Source organism: Rhinatrema bivittatum, chromosome 2, assembly GCF_901001135.1.
Source record: "Rhinatrema bivittatum chromosome 2, aRhiBiv1.1, whole genome shotgun sequence".
NCBI classification, from domain to species: Eukaryota; Metazoa; Chordata; class Amphibia; order Gymnophiona; family Rhinatrematidae; genus Rhinatrema; species Rhinatrema bivittatum.
This window is the reverse complement of record NC_042616.1, coordinates 39,574,088-39,594,437: the sequence shown is the minus strand read 5'-3', so window position 1 is coordinate 39,594,437 and position 20,350 is coordinate 39,574,088. Positions and strand designations below refer to the sequence as shown.

The following is a 20,350-nucleotide window of genomic DNA, read 5'->3' as shown; positions in this document are numbered from 1 at the left end:
TGTGGTCTGGTCATTTGAATGCTCATATTACTGTGTATCAGCTGTTATCTTATCTCATCTCTTTTCAATGCTCTGTGTTACATGTTCTTGCACCAGTTGGATTGGAAGGGAGGGGGGATGGAGGTGGGATGAAGAGGGCATGCCTCGTATGTTATTGTACAGAGAGTTGCGTTCTTTTTCGACTCTTATGGATGCTCCTGTTTGTTAAGTTATATTCCAGAACCATCTTGTTAGCTTAAAGCCTTCTCTACATATCTTACTACACTTCTCTGTTTATTTCTCTCCCTTATATGTTTTGATCTGTTATTAATCTTAGTCTTTTTCATTTATTCTGGTTCCCTCTGAAGAGACCCTTTAGTCACTCTTTCGACTTTCCCTTTTATTTTATTTTTTGATTTATTTTTATTTTATTTATTTTATGTTATTATTATTTTATTATATCTCATTCCATTTATGTCTTCTGCTTTTCCCCACTCCTTTTTTATACTTACCTGCTCCCTAACTAAGCCTAGTACAAGAACAACAAATTTTGAATTATACATTTAGTGGACTTTTATCACTTATGACCTTCATTACTATGTAATCCAATCCAATTCTTATTTACCTTGATTACTATGTAATTTAAATTGTATATTTAGTTTTTCTTCTCATTGACTATTACTTAAAGTTGCTTAAATGTTCATTGTTCCATGTAAGGCCGTCTGGCAAGTTTTTGTTATTTGTAAACCGGTTTGATTTGCATCTAATGTAGGAAGATCGGTATAAAAAAACAATAAATAAATAAATAAATAAATGTTGGAAAATCTAAGAAAAAAAGTAATGAAAAAAAAATGGAATTATGCCTGGACTTCTTTGCTTTGATTTTTGTAATTAGAGATCTGGCATCAGTTGCTTATTGAAGCTTTTCCTTTTACAGTATTTAGTGTGCTCTCTTTGTAAACCCTCTTCATGTATATAAATGTAACTGCACCTCCTCCTCTTAGTTTTTTCATTAGCTGCAGTCCTCTGATTCCTGCTGCAGTGGGTCCATGAACAAGGTCACTAGGTCCTATAATGTACCAGGGATGTTTTCTTCACCTGAAGCACCTGCATTATTGCTACCACCATCATTAGCCTTAGTGCTGAAGCTAAGGTGGGCACCTTCTTATCCCTCTTGATATGCACCAGTATATATTTTTCTTTTTCTCTTTCGTATTTCAGCATTTCTGGTCACCTTGCTAAGATTTCGTCAAGATGTTCTATTATGAGATAACCACATGAAGGCAGTTAGCAAGACCTGGAGACACAAATTCTCGCCCGCTTGGAAATGCACAGCAATTGTTAATCACCATCACAGCAGACCTCAGGAAATAGTCTCCAAATGGGTTAATTCTGTGCATACCTTTGACAGGAATGACCGGTATTCATAAGCCAGAGGATGCAGAGTGTGATTTCTGTCTCTCAAATTCACTGCTAATGCCCTTAATACTTGCATTATACTAAAAACAGCCTCCTTATGAAATTCATATGATGTTATAGGCACAGGGAACACCTCTAGCTATGCATGGAAATTATATTTTAGCCATGCCAGCAGCACTCAGTACAATTGTAACTTTCTGTCACATTTTCTTGGTCTCTGCATCATTTGATATTTGAAGATCTTTTCTCTTGCCATATGACGCACAGAATAATTGCTTGCTACTGACACTTCTATCAGTAATGCTGTTCTTGTGCTTTTCTCCTTTACCATTGTATTCTGATTTCTTGCAACAAACCTTTCTTTGTTAGGATGAAGAAATCCCCAGTAACCACAACTTCTTAATTCTTTAGAAATCTCTCAGGGTCATGATCCCTTTGCTGTGTGTATTTTCTGGTGCCTTATGAGATGTGCATTCCTGCCAAAGCTCTTACCACATTCAGTACATGTAAAGGGTTTAATTCCAGAGTGGATTTTCTGATGACTTGAGAGGTTGGCCATCTGATTGAACTCTTTACCACACTCATTACACAAAAAAGGTTTCCCACCTGTGTGGATTCTCTGGTGGCTTCTGAGGTTTGTCTTCCGATTGAAGCTTTTATCACACACAGGACATGTAAATGGTTTCACTCCTGTGTGGATTCTTTTGTGTCTTGTAAGATTTATCTTTTGACCAAAACGTTTCCCACACTCAACACATATAAATGGTTTCAATCCTGTGTGGATTATCTTGTGGACTGTGAGCTGTTTCTTCCAACCAAAGCTCTTACCACACTCAGTACACATAAATAGTTTTACTCCTGTGTGGATTATTTTATGGCTTGTGAGGTGTGCCTTCTGATTAAAGCTCTTACCACAATCCATACATGAATATGGTTTCACTCCTGTGTGGATTCTTTGGTGGATTGTAAGATGGACCTTCCGATTGAAGTATTTATTACATTCAGTACACGTAAATGATTTCACTTCTATATGGATTTTTTGGTGCCTTGTGAGGTGTGTCTTCAGTTTGAAGTTTTTACCACATTCAGCACAAGTAAATGGTTTCACTGTTGAGTGCATTATTTGATGATTTGTAAAGTGGGTCTTCAGATTGATGGTTTTACCTCTCTCAATACATGTGAACTGTTTCACTGTTGTATGGATTCTTTGGTGCCTTAGGAGTTGTGTCTTCAGATTGAAGTATTTACCACATTCAGTACATATAAATGGTTTTACTCCTGTGTGGATTCTATGATGCCTTCTGAGGTTACCCATCAGATTGAAATATTTACCACACTCAGTACACATAAAAGGTTTCACTCCTGTGTGGATTCTCTGGTGACTTTTGAGGTGTGTCTTTGAATTGAATTTTTTATTGCACTCAGTACATGTAAAAGGTTTAATTCCTGTGTGAATTCTCTGGTGACTTGTTAGGTTGGCCATCTGACTGAAGGCTTTACCACACTCACTACACATAAATGGTTTCACTCCTGTGTGAATTCTCTGGTGCCTTGTGAGATCTCCCTTTCCCATGAAGCTTTTACCACATTCAGTACATTCAAATTGTTTGACTCCTAAGTGGATTCTCTGGTGACTTTTGAGATGTGCCTTCCTACCAAAGCTTTTGCCACATTCAGTACATGTAAATGGTTTAATTCCAGTCTGGATTCTCCAGTGACTTGTGAAGTTAGCCATTTGATTGGAATAATTATCACTCTCATTACACAAGCAAGGTTTCACACTTCTGTGGATTCTCTGATGTCTTGTGAGGCTTGTCTTCCGATTGAAGTTTTTACCACACTCAGTACATGTAAATGATTTATGTGCTGTGTGGATTCTCTGGTGATTTGTGAGCTGTATTTTCAAACTGAAGCCTTTTCCAAGCTTAGAAATTTTTCTCTCTTTTTTGTGTATATTCTGATGAGAGAGGTCTGCCTTCCTACTGAAGCATTTTTCAGATTTAGTACAAGAGAACGGTCTTTCACCAGTATGAGTTTTTTGGTGTTTTGTGAAGGCTTTCCTCTGGCAGACATTTTTATTATATTTATTACTTGAAACAGGTCCCTTTCCTTGGAATTGTGGTTGTCTTGTGACTTTTGCTTTCTGAGCAATGCATAAAAATCTTCTTTCATTAGTGTGGCTTTCCTGATATTTTGTGAGGTCTCCTTTATTTAAAAAGCCTATGCCATATTCTGTACTTTCACAAAATATCTCTCCTTTGACTTTCTGGTGTAGCACTAATTCCATCTTTTTACTGAAACTTTTCCCACAATCAGGACATGCTAAAGGTATCTCTTCTGTGCTTGTTTTCTTTTTTCCCTGAAGTTCTCTCTTCTGACTGAAGCTTTTCCCACAGTCTGAGCACGTAGATGGTCTCTCTTCCGTGCGAGATCTCTGCTCTGATTTCAGAGTTGCAGGATTCCCGAGAACTATCCCACATACCTTACATAAACATCTTTGTTCTTTGGTCTGGTTTCTCTCCTCTTCCCCTGTATGTGTCACACTTCTGGCACTTTGATCACACAGAGCTGAATTTTTTCCCTTATTTTCTTTGATGGCTCGATTCCTGCACTTGTTCCCCCAAACAGAACAGGAAGCGGGAGCTTCTTCATCTCTTTCTGATAACATCTTGTTCCCCTCTGGATTCTCACTGAGCTCCCAATGATGTTTCTCTGTATTATCATTTCTGGGATCATCATTTTCTAGGTAAAAAAATCAAACGTTGGTCATTAAATAAGAGAAGCACAGTTTAACAGCTTCAGTAATACAACAGCATTTTTTTTCTTCTTGTGTTTCTGCTACGCTCCTGAACTAGATACAGCGTAAATCATTTTCCAAGTTATGTGGGTAAATAACAATTGGGCAGGTCCGCTGGCTTTCTGAAAAGTCACCTTCCCTCATGGTGGCTATAAGGGTTGCCCAATGCCCGTGCTTTTAGCCGCATTGAGAGGAGCTGTTCCCAGGGACATGTTTAGGTCGGAGGGAAGAAAAGTACAGGTAGAGATTGCATTTTCAATTTTTTTCTGTGAATACTAAAAGTTTAAGGTTTATTGTTTTTCTATACCGTCACATCGGCAAGGCCTTCACAACGGTTTACAATTAATTAGCAAAGAAATACAATAATACAATAAAATCAAGAGACAGCTAAAATAATTAAAAAGATAAAGCACAGAAAAATAAATAAATTAGCTGTTGGGCTAAAATTCTAAATCTAAAATACACATTACAATTTCTATTTAAATTATTCCTTGGAATTATTCTCCATTTTTGTAGTAACAAATTCCTCCTTTATTCTCATATCCTTTTCATACTTTTATATTAATGCAGTTTGAAATTTACTCGCTCTCTAAAAATGTAATTCAATGCTATATTTGTAAACCATTGTGATCTACTTTTGGAACGACGGTATATAAAAGGCATAAATAAATAATTGAGGCACACCATAGGAAACCCAGCACAGAAGGGAAATTTATAGCTAAAGAGCAGTGACAAGTGATAGAATCGCAAGGACTGAAGACAGTAATTACAGTGGGAATGCTAAAGAACTGCATAAAATCATAAAACACAAAACTGAAGACATAACCAAATATACATTACATAAATGCATACTAAACATAAAACATTTTTAAAGCTACCTTAAAAACTGAACCATCCTACCTTACAGCGATCCACCATGATAGGCTAACAATATTTCTTAAGATATGGGGACCCTATCAGGCCTGGACTTGAACAGCAAGGCTGAGACGCAGATACTGTACACTCCTCTACAGGTTTCTCCACAGCCGCCATATAGACATTTATCCACCACCTGCAATTCTTGGAACTGTATCAGCTATGACTTTTTCCAATACCTTTACCACTCTATTCTATTTTATTTTTATCTGTTTGCGGATTTCACCCGTCGTTCTTGGGGGCGGGAACAAAATGTTATAAATTCTTTAGTGAAGCATTTGTGTTAACTGTACTTTTTACATTATAACCAACGGTGCTGGTGCTACTGTTTGTAATCTGCATGGCTCACACTGTTGTATAATTATTTTTCTTCTGCTTTAATAATAAAAATGATTAAAAAAAAAAAAAAGAACCATCCTTACTTTGATCTGGACAGGACACCACAGGTTCTGAGTTAGGACAGCAAGGCCAGAGGAGTTTTAAAGTGGATGGGATTAAACTGAGGAAGGGGTGACTTCAAAATGCCTAAAAAAATGTCGAGGAGACCACTGGGCCTGGGTGGGCTTGACTGAGGAATTGTCACTTTACCTAGATGGTGAATCAGTCAGAAATTGAATCTTTTGCTACAGAAGCATTCTGAACACGAGAAGCAGGACAAGGTGGCTCTGCGGCCTCTGGAAGTCATTTCTCCCTTGACAAATCTATTGCTTGGATTCAGAGCACGGTGAAGAAGAAGAGAGGCAGGGAGGCAACTTACCCCGCTGATCCCCTGCCGAGCCTGGACCAATTGGTTATTTTATTTAGCAAGCCATTCCCCCCTTCAGGCCCAATGCGTGCAGGAGGCGCCAGGCCCATTTCAGCCCTCCCAGCCCAGGCTATTTAAAACGTTCATCCTCAGGGCTGAAAGCACGCGGCATTTCTGTTATCTCTGGCGGTTCCAGTGAAACTCTAACAACGCGGTCAGCATTTTCTCCTTTTGGAACCAAACCTCTGATCAGGAATACCGGCATCTGCGGAACCTTCTTTTCTCGCTTGCTTTCACGTTGTCAGCATTCCTGGGTCTGTCTCTGCCTCCTAGGAAAAAATTCTCCTCGAGCCAGTCTCTCTGTGAAACGCCGGCACCTGTGAAAGCCTGCGTCTGAGAACTTTACAAAGAAAAAAAACGGAAAAAAAGAGAGAACCTCATTCCAGTCATCACTGGAACCCTTCTTTAAGAAGGCCAACGTGGCAACTCAGCAGCCCTACCATTATGGCAAACAGTTAGGTCATATTTTTCATGCTATTAGATTATTTTTGCTAATAAATTCGGTGATTTTTAGTTGAAGGTGGACTCTCGGCTTTGGTGTTGGAACCAATCCCTTATATTGATTCCTATGGAAAAATCAGTTTTGATTTAAGACAGGAACCAAACGTGACTGAATCGGAGGACTTCCCGTAATAACATTTGTTAGGGATGTAGCCCCTTTAAGAGCTGATGGTTTTCACAGCATAGGGAGTAATTACTCTTCCCGCTCCCTATCTCTCGATATTTTCCCTTCTTTTATAATTACCGTAAATAAGGCATGAGAAGGAAAAAAAAAAAAAGAAATTAAAACTCCTCTTCGGGTGGTTTCTGGACGGGTCCTGTGAGGAATAAAGGAAAGGAAATTAGCAGGTAAGGCCAATTTCACCTGTAGACCAGTCCAGACCAACGGGGATGTACCTAAGCAGTACTCATCCCGGGCGGGAGTGCTCCACAGCTGCCCGCATCACCTCCCTGGCGAAAGGCCCATCCTTCTGTTCCTGTAAATTTAGCCTATAGTGTTTAGTGAAGGAAGGCAGCGAGGCCCAAGTAGCTGCTTTGCAGATATCTAGCGGCAGAACTGCTCAGGATTCTGCCCCTGCTGCTGCTTGTGCTCTGGTGGAGTGGGCCTTGAGGCCTTCCGGCGCCTTCTTCCCCCTGAGCGCGTAAGCTGAGACTATTCCCTCCTTAATCCATCTTGCGATGCAGGCCTTTGACGCTGCCTCCCCTTTGCAAGGCCCTGCGTACAGCACAAACAACCCATCCCACTTTCTGAAGTGGTTGGTGGTCTCCAGATATCTGAGCAGGACCTTTCTTATTTCCAGACCTTTCGTGCTCGGCTTCTTACTCGCCCCTCCCTTCTTTCCTAAGGCCTGGCGGGGAACGCTGCCTCATTCATATGAAAACGCGACACCACTCTGGGTAAGAACGAAGGGACCGATCTAATTGTGGCTCTGTCTCTGGAGAATGACAAATACGGGTGCATGACAGGGCGTGCAGCTCTGAGATTTGGCCAGCCAAAGTCTTCGTGCTGCACGCGGCCGTTCAAGATACGATGGCAGCGGGGTGGGGACTTCTCCAGAGCTGGCCCTAAAGCAGGGCTTCCCAAGCCTGTCCTGGGGACCCCCCAGCCAGTCGGGTTTTCAGGATATCCACAATGAATATGCATGAGATACATTTGCATATACTGAGTCTCCATGGTATGCAAATGTATCTCATGCATATTCATTGTGGATATCCTGAAAACCCGACTGGCTGGGGGGTCCCCAGGACAGGTTTGGGAAGCCCTGCTTTAGGGCCAGCTCTGGAGAAGTCCCCACTCCGCTGCCATCGTATCTTGAACGGCCGAGTGCAGCACGAAGACTTTGGCTGGCTTCTTAAATCCTGTAAGGCTGGGACTACCCTTGGGTCTGGCCTTTTTTTTTAGCTGCCCCTCAACCAACTGCAACTCCTTAGAGACTTTAGAAATGACAGCACACATCTCCTGCTGTCTAAACAGCCTAACCGCCGAGTCCCTGGTCTCTGATCGCAGTTTTCCCTCTTCCGATTCCTCCCCTAAGGGGCTGGGATCATGACCCTGAGAAGACAATCCTCCCTCCAGTTCCTGGAGGGACTTAGTCTTGTGCCCCTCGGGGCCTGGGGCTGACGACTCTGCTGCCCCCTTTAATTCCAAACAGGCCTTTGTGCATTTTTTTTTTATGAAGTGCACTGAAAACTCTGGGCTCCTGGAACCTTCCGACTCCGGTGACCTCTGGCCTTCCTGCCCTGGTTCCCATATGGGAGACGGCCTATGCAGGGCCTTTGTGCCAGCGGGAGTGAGAGGGGCTGGGACCCAGGCTATGACCAGAATGCTCCCCCCCCTTCTTCTTGGGGAACGCGCTGCTTCTTCCCCCCCCCCCCCTCGCAGTTTTTGCAACAAAAACGCGCAATACTCAGCGTGTGTCGCGCCCCACACCTCCTCCTCTTCTTCTCCAAACCTGGTCTCCGAGGGGGGAGGGGAAACCTGGACCGGAGTCCTCCAACGCTGCAGCTCCACATGCTGGGAAATCCCAAGTCCAACACGCGGAATGCCCTGGGGGCAGGGAAGAGCAGATACCGTCGGCTGTCCCTGAATGCGATCCCCCGACTCTGCCCCAGCCTGTCAGGGAGGAACACTACCCACTTTCTGGGCAGTCTTCTTTAACATAAGAACATAAGAAAATGCCATACTGGGTCAGACCAAGGGTCCATCAAGCCCAGCATCCTGTTTCCAACAGTGGCCAATCCAAGTCACAAGTACCTGGCAAGTACCCAAAAACTAAGTCTATTCCATGTAACCTTTGCTAATGGCAGTGGCTATTCTCTAAGTGAACTTAATAGCAGGTAATGGACTTCTTCTCCAAGAACTTATCCAATCCTTTTTTAAACACAGCTATACTAACTGCACGAACCACATTCTCTGGCAACAAATTCCAGAGTTTAATTGTGCGTTGAGTAAAAAAGAACTTTCTCCGATTAGTTTTAAATGTGCCCCATGCTAACTTCATGGAGTGCCCCCTAGTCCTTCTATTATCCGAAAGAGTAAATAACCGATTCACATCTACACGTTCTAGACCTCTCATGATTTTAAACACCTCTATCTTATCCCCCCTCAGCCGTCTCTTCTCCAAGCTGAAAAGTCCTAACCTCTTTAGTCTTTCCTCATAGGGGAGCTGTTCCATCCCCTTATCATTTTGGTTGCCCTTCTCTGTACCTTCTCCATCGCAATTATATCTTTTTTGAGATGCGGCGACCAGAATTGTACACAGTATTCAAGGTGCGGTCTCACCATGGAGCGATACAGAGGCATTATGACATTTTTTTTCTTGTCAGACCTTCCGCCTACCCTCTGCTGGAGGCAGAGGAATACTGATGCCTCCTCCGACAGGAACTCGTTATATAGAGAGGTGCCATGAAGGCAAAGAGATTGGTCCTCTGTCTCCCTCTGCTGGTCAGGACTGATCTGCAGAACATGAAGGTTTACATTTCAAAATGTATATGGCCACTTTTCCAAGAGAAATTTTACAAAGTAGTTTGCAATAACAAATGGAAACAGCTAAAACAAGCATTTTGTTTACAAAAGCAAATACAAATGATTTTGCTTACTTTGTCTTATTCAACAAAACCATTGACAACACAGCATAAATAAAAGCAAAGCTAGAACATAAATCCTAAACAAACCCTATCAAAGAGACAATGAAATAAGCCGTATATTACAACTACACACTGAGATTCAGCACATAGGTTCTTAATGCAGGCACTTATAAAAAAAATTTAACTTTCAGTGCAGTAAATCAATGGCATGCTAATGCCTCGGGAGTTAAGCACGCATGCAAGCCCGAGTTAAAATGTGTGCTCAACCTTTTGGTCAGGGAGGTATGGGAAAATGTCTCTCTCTCCTGGCTGACTACCACAGGCCTTGCCCAATGCCCTTCCGAGTTCCCAAAAAACCTCCCGTGGGACAGAGGTCAGGTTCTGCCCATCCCAGCACCACAGCAGAGGCAGAGCAAGTGCTCTGGAGCACAAAGACACCGAGGTTCCCTGTCCCCTCCCCCCACCAAAGCAAGGGACAGGGAGTAGGACTCAGATTCCTGGACTCACAACTGCACACTGGCACCTATTAGCACCAGAAAAGAGATTCAAAGTTGTTTTTTTGTTTTGTTTTTTTAATTTAAACTTTCTTATTAATTGCATCCCCAATCCAAAATAGTTATCCAACACAATGCATAATATTTACATACATAATAAAATCAATAAAAAAAACAATATAAACAAACATAAATGGCTACAATTTGCAATAACTTTCACATTTCTTCCCCATCTCTGTATCATCACTTTCCACAGTAACCATCAACAACTGTTAGGGAAAAGCCAGGTCATAACTTTTTTTCCAACCTATCCTCTGCTGTCCATGAATTCCAAAAACGCCAAAAACCTATCCTCTGCTGTCCATGAATTCCAAAAACGCCAAAAACGCTCTTGCTCTCAGTCAAATCTTACCCTCGATACGAAACAGCAGAACCACCAGCAATTGGCCTGGACTAGATCTTAATTGCCAAGTTAGCACAATTTATCCCTCATCTATGTGGGCTCCATTCCCCATAATGCACGAAAAGTTAGGGTCAAGATTTTAAATTGTAATACGTACGTTCACATGTAAGCAATGCAACCTCTGGAGCACCGGCGAAAGATGCTCTCTGTGAACACCTCGCAGCCACGTTCTGAACCAAGTGTAACCTTTACGTGAGCCTGTCAGGGAGGTCCATGCATTAACTATCGCAAAAGTCAAGGTAGGAAATGACCAAAGCATGAATGACCATCCTAAAAGCCTGATCATCTAAATAAGGTCACAGTCTCCTAACCAATTTCAATTTCCCAAACGAACTATCTGAGATGCATGATGATCCAACGCCAGTCTGGCATCCAAATAAACTCCCAAATCTCTAACCTGCTCAACGACCTTTACCACTTTCGGTCCTACCCTCACAGACAAAAGTAATACCTCAGGCAATGGCCGATGACCCACCCTCAGCAGTTCTGTGTTGTTTTTTGAAGTCAACAATAATTTATTTTGAAGAAGCCAATTCCAAATTCTAAATAAAGTTGCATTCAATCTCCATCCATCAGTGCCACAGTTTGCACATAAACATTCCCTTGAGCCCAACCCTTTCAACAATTTTCCTAACAAATACAGAAAGATGTTAAATAATAAAGGGGAGAACAGGGAGCCCAGGTGGAGCCCAACAAGTCAACGTAACAGGTGATGACAATCTCCCCTTTACAGAAACTCTAGCAGATCTCTCTGACAAGAAAGAATGAATCCACTCACATACCCCCAACCCAGCAAAAGGGGCACTGCCCCTTCCAGCGTCCCAAGTCCATGTTAAGGGGCAGGGAGGCACTGGATATAGCGGGGCAGGTGGCTCTGCTCCTGCTAAATAGATTTCCTTAGGAACCCCCTTCCAAAGTCTGGGGAGCTGCTCCCCAAAAAACAACAAGACACCGTCTTTAGCTACTTTGCATCTTTTCATGAAGGGAGGCACAATGAACCCTGCTGGATGGGACCACAGAATACAGGCAAACTGGTAGAGGTCAAGATGTAAGTTTGTCCCCAAAACGTCCCTTACAATATGCGTCAGAGGGCTTACAGACGCCGAGTGATGAGGCCAGAGAGAGGAGTGTGCGCAATGCTCCCCGACACCGCCCACGTGCGAGCTGTCTTGTCAAGGCGTGCCATTTAAGAAAACTCACGAGCCCCCTTTGACTTGTCTTCTTTCTTCCAGTCTTCTGTCCCAGGAAGGTAACGGAGGCTCAAGGTAGGAGCACTCAGGCACCTGGGATTTGGAAGCAGTTTGTGTCCAAGGAGGACTCGCAGGCAAGAGAGTACTAAAAGCTAGAGTTCGTAAAAGAGGAGTTAGTCTAGATGCAGCTTGAAGTGGTCCAGGACACTGATGTGACTGGTGCCTGTGACACAAACCCTGTGAGCGATCAGAGAGATCTCCAGAGGAGCTGGTGAAGGGGTCTCTGCAGTTCCCAGCTGCTCCTTCCACTCTTCCTCTCAGCAGTTTTTTTTTTTTGTAATTAGATTTTTATTGACTTCACAACATAAATATCATAACATTAACAGTTTGTCATATCTTTGACAGATATATTCCAGTAGGTCCGCTGAACAACACAAAAATACAGACCTGCATAAGGGAAACAACTGGTGTGCAAGACTGTGAGAAGATTAACAGAGCATCTAAAAGCGAAAAGTACAAATATGTAATGCTCTGAACAATCTACATTAAAAGGTTTATACCAAAATATTCCGTGGCACCAGGGTTCTTAATTAAACGGACGACCCTCAGCCACACCTCTATGTGTACACTGTTTTCCCTACATTAGTCACAATTTTCAGTAAATAACCTTCCCCCCCAACCCTCCCATCCTCTTTCTCTCAGCAGTTCTACCCCGGTCCCTCTTATTCCTGCACTCACCTGAGCAGCTGCTTCTCCCAGTTTCTCTTTCCTCTGATCCCGGCTCGTCCCTGATGTACGGCTCTTCCCCTCGTTCAATGCGGGAGATAATATCAGGGGTGACAGTCGGAGAGCCTGTTCCTGGGGTGAGAACACTGCATTAGGTTTCCCGTAATCACTCTGGGTGCTGTTGCCCCCAATTCAGGATTTAGAAAACTTTCCAGAATAAAGATATTCAAGAGCTATAATGAATACAAAGACTCAAACCCGTCCATTACAGATGAACAATTTCAGGACCCTTCGTCTCTTAAAAATATCACAAAAAACCTCTTTGCTCATCTTTTCAATCTAGATTTTTTATTTTTATTTTTTTTGTGTGTTTTTATATACCGAAGATTGGTGCAAGCCTTCACTCCGGTTTACATATGTAACAACTTCTTACAATGCAAGTTATAACAATTAAAACAGATAAACTTTGTTAACATTTAACTTTACTAACGGTAACATGGGGATATTTCGTTATACTGATGGTGGGATGGTCATATTTAACTTTATTAACTGGCAAAGTAGAAATTGGTTACTGTTCGACAATGGTTTATGCATTTGTCCGAATTTTTTAATTGGATCTCACTGTCAGGCTGATGCAATACCATTGCGTAAAAAACGTGCGTCCGAACTGGGCACACATTCTTTGAACGCACGCACATCCACCTCTCCTGGGTACTCGGTACAATAGGCAAAGGAGCTGCCACAATAAAAGGGACGCGCACAGGGTAATTTGTTCGTCCCTAGCACTCTGCATCGGACGTCCAGGAGACGTGGCTGTGGGCCCACAACAGCCAGGCTAGAGCTCGCTCCCCGGCCCTGGCAGGGCTGCTCCCGATTGGTCCTTTTCACTGATGTGATAAGTGCCTTACACTTAATATTAATTTATTCACTCCGTCGCTTACTACCGGCAGGGGTTCCAATTGGGCCGGACCTTGGGGGATGCTGCTTTCTGTTGTGCCCCTATGAGGAATCACAGAAAGTAGGATTTTTTGGGGGGGGTTTTCCCAGTGAGCCCGAGAGCTCCCAGGCAGGCGCTAAATTTGCCACGTTAAAATGGGTGCCTTGGTCGCACGGCAATTTTTGGCAAGGTGGGGTAATAGCTAATAGCCTCATCTACAGGGAATTTGCATGTGATGAGCGCTAGCAGTTATGTGCTCGATGGGACGCACGTTTCGGACATGCTAGTCCCCATATTGCATCGGGGGTTATTTTAGTGCATCCAAAATGCTCGACCAATAGGGTATTAGCCTGAGTGCACCATATTGCATCAGCCTGCATGAACAGCATGTAACCCCCCAAACGGTGCATAAAATATGATGAGAGGTTCTGATGCCAGCCTGAGCAAACCACCAGTACCTCCTGGGTTCACATCTAAAAACGGTCAAGCAGATGGTGTAGAGGGCCTGGCTCAGAGGCAAGGGTAGTATTTTCTAAACCGGACAGGAAAATCTTCACCAGACACTTCTTTCCCCTCTGTGACACCTCTCGGACTGCTTCCTACCTTGATACGAGCCTCTGTCAATCCCACACCTTGGCATATAGCAAGACCCCACTCCAACTGGTAGCTTGAAAACAGAACTTTGTATTTTCAAACTAGAGATACCAGCAATCAGAGTAAAATTAAATAAAAGTCTCCAACACAGGCTTCTCACAGCATTAGCAAAGGCAAAAAAACATCAAACCTTTCCTGCTGCAAATTTGTATATCATGAAGTTAGTAGATAAAATTCCAAAATGACTTCCACTCTCTTCACTACAGTAAGAGAGATTTCTTCACAGTCCTCTCAAGATTTTCTTCATAAGAACGTAAGACTTGCCATACTGAATCAGACCAAAGGTCCATCAAACCCGTTATTCTGTTTCCAACAGAGGTCAATCCAGGTCACAAGTAACTGGCAGGATCCCAAGGGATAGATTGATTCCAAGCTGCTTATCCCAAGAATAAGCAGTGGATTTCTGCAACTCTACCTTAATAATGGTTTATGAACTTTTCTTCTAGGAACTTGTCTAGTGGAGAAATTACTTACCTGATATTTTGTTTTTCTTAGTGTAGACAGACAGACTCAGGACCAGTGGGTTATGTTCCCTTGCCAGCAGATGGAGACGGAACAAGCTGACGTCACAGTATACATAACCCTGCAGTGTCCGCCAGCCTGCCAGTATTCTCTTTAAAAGCAACTGTGAAGAGACCAGCAAAAAACTTAATTAAAAACAGCCAACCATAACTGTACTCAACCAACAACCATGTAAGAATCTGGGTACCCCAATCTAGGGACTGGATGAACACTTACCAGTAATCCCTTAAGTCCCAGAGCCCCACAGGACTATTGACACACTCAAATGGAGGCCGAGGGCAGGAAGCTGAGTCCATCTGTCTACACTAAGGAAAATGAAATTATTAGATAATTTCTCCATTTCTTAACGTGTAGACAGATGGACTCAGGACCAGTGGGATATACCAAAGCTATTCCTGAACAGGGTGGGAGGTTGCCCACGGTCCAGTCAACACCCCACATGCAAAGGCTGCATCCTCCCAGGCCTACACATCCAGACGATAAAACCTGGAAAAGCGTGTAAGGAAGACCATGTCGCAGCTCAGCAAACGTCAACAAGAGACAATAACCTAACCTCCACCCATGACACTGCCTAAGCTCTAGTGGAATGAGTCCTAACCTGAATAGGCAACAGCTTTTCAGCATCCACATACGCGGCTGTGACCACCTCCTTAATCCAGAGAGCTATTGTAGCCCGTGAAGCTGGTTTGCCCTGCTTCCTTCCACCATGAAGGACAAACAGATGATCTTGTTCCTTGTAAAGCTTTTACGCTGCATTTCCCGTTTTATGTAAATCGATATGATGTTCCCAACGAAAGTCGGTCTAGAAAAACCTTAAATAAATAAATCTTACTTTTGGAAAGGTTCAGAAATCGCCAGATACCGCATAAATCTCTTGATATCTAAGGAACGCAGGAGGCAATACTCTCCGTGACCTTGGCTTTATCCAAGGTCGGCAAAGAAATGGACTGATTCAAATGAAACTGAGACCACCTTAGGCAAGAAGGATGGAACAGTACGCAACTGCAATGCCCCTGGAGTCACCCGAAGGAACGGCTCCCAGCAACACAAGGCCTGCAACTCGGAAGTGCGACACGCAGAACATACAGCCATCAGGAACATTGTCTTCAGTGTCAATAACCGCAAGGAAAGGCTATGCAGAGGTCGAAATGTAGGGCCTGCTAAAAATCCAGCACCAGGTTAACACTCCACAAAAGAATCGGCAACCACAAGGAGGCCAAAGGTGCTTCACTACCTTCAAGATGGGACAACAGGGAGACAAAAAACGTAATGTGCCTCAAACATGTAAGAGCAGCAACTTGAACCTTCAAGGAATTAAAGGCCAATCCCTTACTCAACCCATCCTGCAAAAAATCCAGAATAAGCGGGATTTTAACCAAACGAAGAAGAACATTGCGCTCCTTGCACCAGGCCTCAAACACTCTTCAAAACCGCACATATGCTAGAGAAGTGGAGAACTTCCGAGTGCGGAGTAAGGTAGCAATCACTGCAGAACAATATCCAGGCTTCAACAGGCGAGCCCTCTCAAGAACAGAGCCAGATCCTCGTGAAGAACCGGCAACTGCTGCAACAGATCCATGTGCAGCGGAAGGCGAAGGGGGTCCTCCATCAGGAGACTCTGCAAATCTGCATACCAAGGATGCCTGGGCCAATCTGGAGCCACCAGGAGTAATAACCCCTTGTGGATTTCAATTCTGCGAATGACCCTACCCAGTAAGGGCCACAGAGGAAAGGCATAAAGCAACTCATCTTCCAGCCAGACCTGTATGAGAGCATCGATGTCCAGGGAACACGGATCTCTCCTGCGACTGAAGAATTGAGGAACCTTCGCATTGCGAGAAGTCACCAGCAAGTCTAGGGACGGAAGGCCCCAGCGATCCACTATCAGCTGAAATGACTCAGCGGACAACACTCATTCTCCAGGGTCCAGACTCTCCCTGATGATAAAGTCTGCTTGTACGTGGTTTTGTCCTGCGATGTGAGAGGCCGAGATCATCTGAAGATGTCCTTCTGCCCATTCCATAAGTTAGTCTATTTCTTGCGACACTTGCTGGTTTTTGGTTCCTACCCGGCAATTGATGTAGGCCACAGTCATTGCGTTGTTCAACATTACGCAGACCACTCGACCCAGTAGTCCGAGGCTGAACTCCAAGAATGCCAACCTGACTGCCCGGGCTTCCAGGTGATTGATGTTCCAGAGATCCTCTTCAGCCATCCAACACCCCTGGGCCATCAGTTCCTGACAGTGAGCTCCCCAACCTTGGAGACTCGCATCTGTCATGAGCACCAACCAGTTCAGGGAGGACTAGGAAATTCCCTTTCTCAGATAAGCCTCCTGCTTATCTGGAGTCAAGAGCAGATTTCTGTTGGCAAGTGGAGCCGAAATGAATAGTCCTGAGACTGCAGGTTCCAACGAGATAGCAGTTAGCGCCGAAGAGGACGCATATGTGCCCTCGTCCACGTCACCACTTCCAGGGTTGTTGCTATCAAGCCGAGCACCTGTAGATAGGACCACACTATCAGGCATATAGTATTTACCAACTGATGCACCTGAGACATCAATTTCTGAATGCGAACTTCCGGTAGGAAAACTTTTCCCAGCCTTGTGTCGAAGTGAACTCCCAGCTACTCCAACGACTGAGAAGGTTGGAGACTGCTCTTGGCCAGATTCACCACCCAACAGAGTTCCTGCAGCAAGGAAATTACTTTGTTGGGTACCAGAATGCCCTCTGCCAAAGACTTGGCCCAAATCAGTCAACCTTCCAAATATGGGTGTAACAGGATCCCATCTTTTCTCAATCCCGCTGCCACGACCACCATAAGCTTGGAAAAAGTTCTGGGGGCGGTGGCCAGATGAAAAAGGAGCACCCTAAACTGATAATGGCAACCCAGAACCGCAAAGCTGTGCTCCAAATGGATGGGAATATGAAGGTAAGCCTCGGACAGATCCAGAGAGGTCAGAAACTCCCCCGAACGTACGGCCATTATCACAGATTGTAAGGTTTCCATGCGAAAATGCGTCACCCGCAGATGACCGTTGACACTCTTGAGGTCCAGGATGGGACGAAAGGAACCTTCCTTCTTGGGTACAACAAAATAAATGGAATAGTGCCCCCATAATTTCCTGAGAGGTAGGCATGGGAACCACAGCCCTCAGCTGGAGGAGCCTCAGAAGCATAGACTCCACTGCCTGCTTCTTCTGCAGGGAGTGGCAAGGAGACACCATGAATACGTCCCTGTGGAATGCTGCAAAAGTTCCAGTGCGTATCCTTCCCATATCACTTCCAGGACCCATTGATCCAATGTGATCTCGACCCACCTCTGATAAAAAGCTTTCCTCACAGGGGAGCTGTTCCATCCCCTTTATCATTTTGGTTGCCCTTCTCTGTACCTTCTCCATCGCAATTATATCTTTTTTGAGATGCGGCGACCAGAATTGTACACAGTACTCAAGGTGTGGTCTCACCATGGAGAGATACAGAGGCATTATGACACTCTCCACTATATTCACCATTCCTTTCCTAATAATTCCTAACACTGCATTTTTTTTTACAAATACCTAAAAGACAAATTTTTTTACAAATACCTAAAAGATTAAAATAAAAAATTTGCAAACTAGCAATAACAGAACAAAGCAAAGAATAACACCTTCTTCTTTCCATACAAGGATAGGAGCGGTGGAGGGAGGGAAGGAAGTTGAAGTGGACAGAAGGGCAAAGAAAAATTAAATTTGTTTCTCCGTATTTCTTAGTGTTTGGGTAATTGCCAGGTTCTTGTGGCCTGGTTTTGGCTTCTTTTGGAAACAGGATGCTGGGCTTGATGGACCCATGGTCTGACCCAGCATGGCAATTTCTTATGTTCTTAATTTATCATTTACTCTATATTTGGGGATGATTTGTGATCTGTGTATTTGACGGAGGTGAGGTATTCTGCTAGTGTTTAGTTTCTGGGTACAGATCTATAGCAGTCTGGCTTATTCTGTGCTTCCAGATTGGTATTCTAGAGCAGTGCTTCTCAATTAGTGTGCGCTGAGTCTTTCCTGTCCCATGGTGCTGGCAGCCCCATAATGATCCTGTTATCTAGGCCCATGCCCTGAATCTACTGGGCAGTGCCCTGGTTCACTTGTTTCTTGCAGCAACCTTGCCTTCCTGTCCCCACAGCAACCAGGCAGCACTGCAGAAGACTGGAGGGAACAGGCTGAAAAAGTTTCTCAGTGGAGAAAGGTAAACAGGATGCCTCAAGAATATTTACTGGGACCAGTGCTTTTATAAATGATCTGGAAAGGGGAACAACAAGTTATTTAGAGTAGTTAAATCACATGCAGCTTGTGATGAATTGCAGAACCACCTTGAGAGACTGGAAGACTAGGCATTCAAATAGCAGATGAAATTTAATGTGGACAAGCGCATAGTGATGCATATAGGGAAAAATAACCCATGTTATAGTTACACAATTTTAGGTTCCATATTAGGAGTTTACCACCCAGGAAAAAGATATGGGTGCCATAGTGGACAATACATTCAAATCATTAGCTCAGTGTGCTGCAGCAGTCAAAACAGCAAATGGAAATTTTTTTAAACCAAATCACACCAGCAAAACCTCACACTCTTATCATGGCTGCTAATAAAAATGTTAAATTAGCCTTTACCCAGTGTCCTGAGAGTCTGATAATTCTCCTTCATCACATCCTTGTAAAGCTTCTTCTGCCTTTCATCTAGATCTTCCCACTCATCCTGTGAGAAATAAACGGCAATGTCCTCAAAGGTTACTGAGACCTGAAACAAACCAGAAACACATTCAGCACCTTCTGCACCACATCCATCAGAAAACCTTCCAGCAACACGGCAGGGAGGGTCCCAAAGTGTCTTTTCTGCACCCCGGGTCTGCTCGGGTCCTATTAAAGTCAGGGCTGACTCTGCAGTGTCCCAGGTTAGAAAGCTGCAGCAGCGTTTGCACAGAGAGGGCAGGAAGTTGGGGGGCAATCTCCTACCTGAGCAGAAGCTCCTGCAGGCATTTTCCTCTCTGCTTTTGTTGCTCTCAAGATGAGAAATGAATTGGGAACAACTCTTTCTCTGGCTGGGGAACAGCTGAGGGTTTGCCTCTTGCAGTGCAGCTCAGAGGCTGTTACAGGCGCAGAAGGTGAGATTTGGGGCTGGGGGTTTCTGCTTTCTAGCTCTAAATCTGTTAAATGAAAGGCAAAACGCGGTGTCTCTCCAGCACTGGGCAGCTCCTGTTCCTGCTGGGCGCAGTCTGATGACATCACACAGGGGGCGGGCAGAGGATTACAGTAAGAACAGAAGGGAGAGGTGAATGGAGCTTTACACTGAGCTCTGTCACCGCAGGGTGCAGCCTTTCCTGCCTCCTCCTGAATATTTATGGTCTCCTGCTCATTTTAGGGCTTTTAAACAAAGTTACCAAAACAGCCCCCCAACCCCCGAGCATTGATCCTTTCTTCAGCTCATCACATCCCCTCAGCGTTAACTCCTTCATACCTGGGCACTTTTCAGTTCTGCTCACCCTGAAATGGGGGGACGGTAAACAGACTTTTCTCCCTTCTTCATTTTTTTTAACGACCCACCCTCTATGAAGCTTCTTCTTTAATAATCTATTAATTAATCAATTTCCAGCCTTTAGTGTTTCTGGCATGATCTTCTGCCGTAGCCTCTCGTTTTTCTTTTTCCTTTCCTTTCTCTCTCTGTCTGGTGTCCTTTTTCTTTGCTGTTTCAGTTTTGTCTTTTGCCTCTTAACTGTTTATTTTTTTATATTGCACAGAGAAAACACATGACAACCTCGTTTGTATGAATGATAACTAGATCCTAAAGTACAGAAAACCAAAATAAGAGTGAAACTCTATTCCCTGT

At 43.9% G+C, this 20,350-nt stretch overlaps 1 protein-coding gene across 1 annotated transcript; it reads right to left on the bottom strand.

The window, feature by feature from the left end:
• Nucleotides 1-732: 732 nt before the first annotated feature.
• LOC115083866 (oocyte zinc finger protein XlCOF6-like) lies at nt 733-19,722 on the bottom strand. The gene is made up of 4 exons (XM_029587914.1): nt 19,480-19,722; nt 19,138-19,264; nt 12,389-12,508; nt 733-4,140 (listed from the first exon to the last, which is right to left on the bottom strand). The coding sequence occupies exons 1-4, from the start codon at nt 19,501-19,503 to the stop codon at nt 1,823-1,825; spliced, it is 2,589 nt and encodes an 862-aa protein (XP_029443774.1). The 5' UTR covers nt 19,504-19,722; the 3' UTR covers nt 733-1,822.
• Between the last annotated feature and the right edge of the window lie 628 nt (nt 19,723-20,350).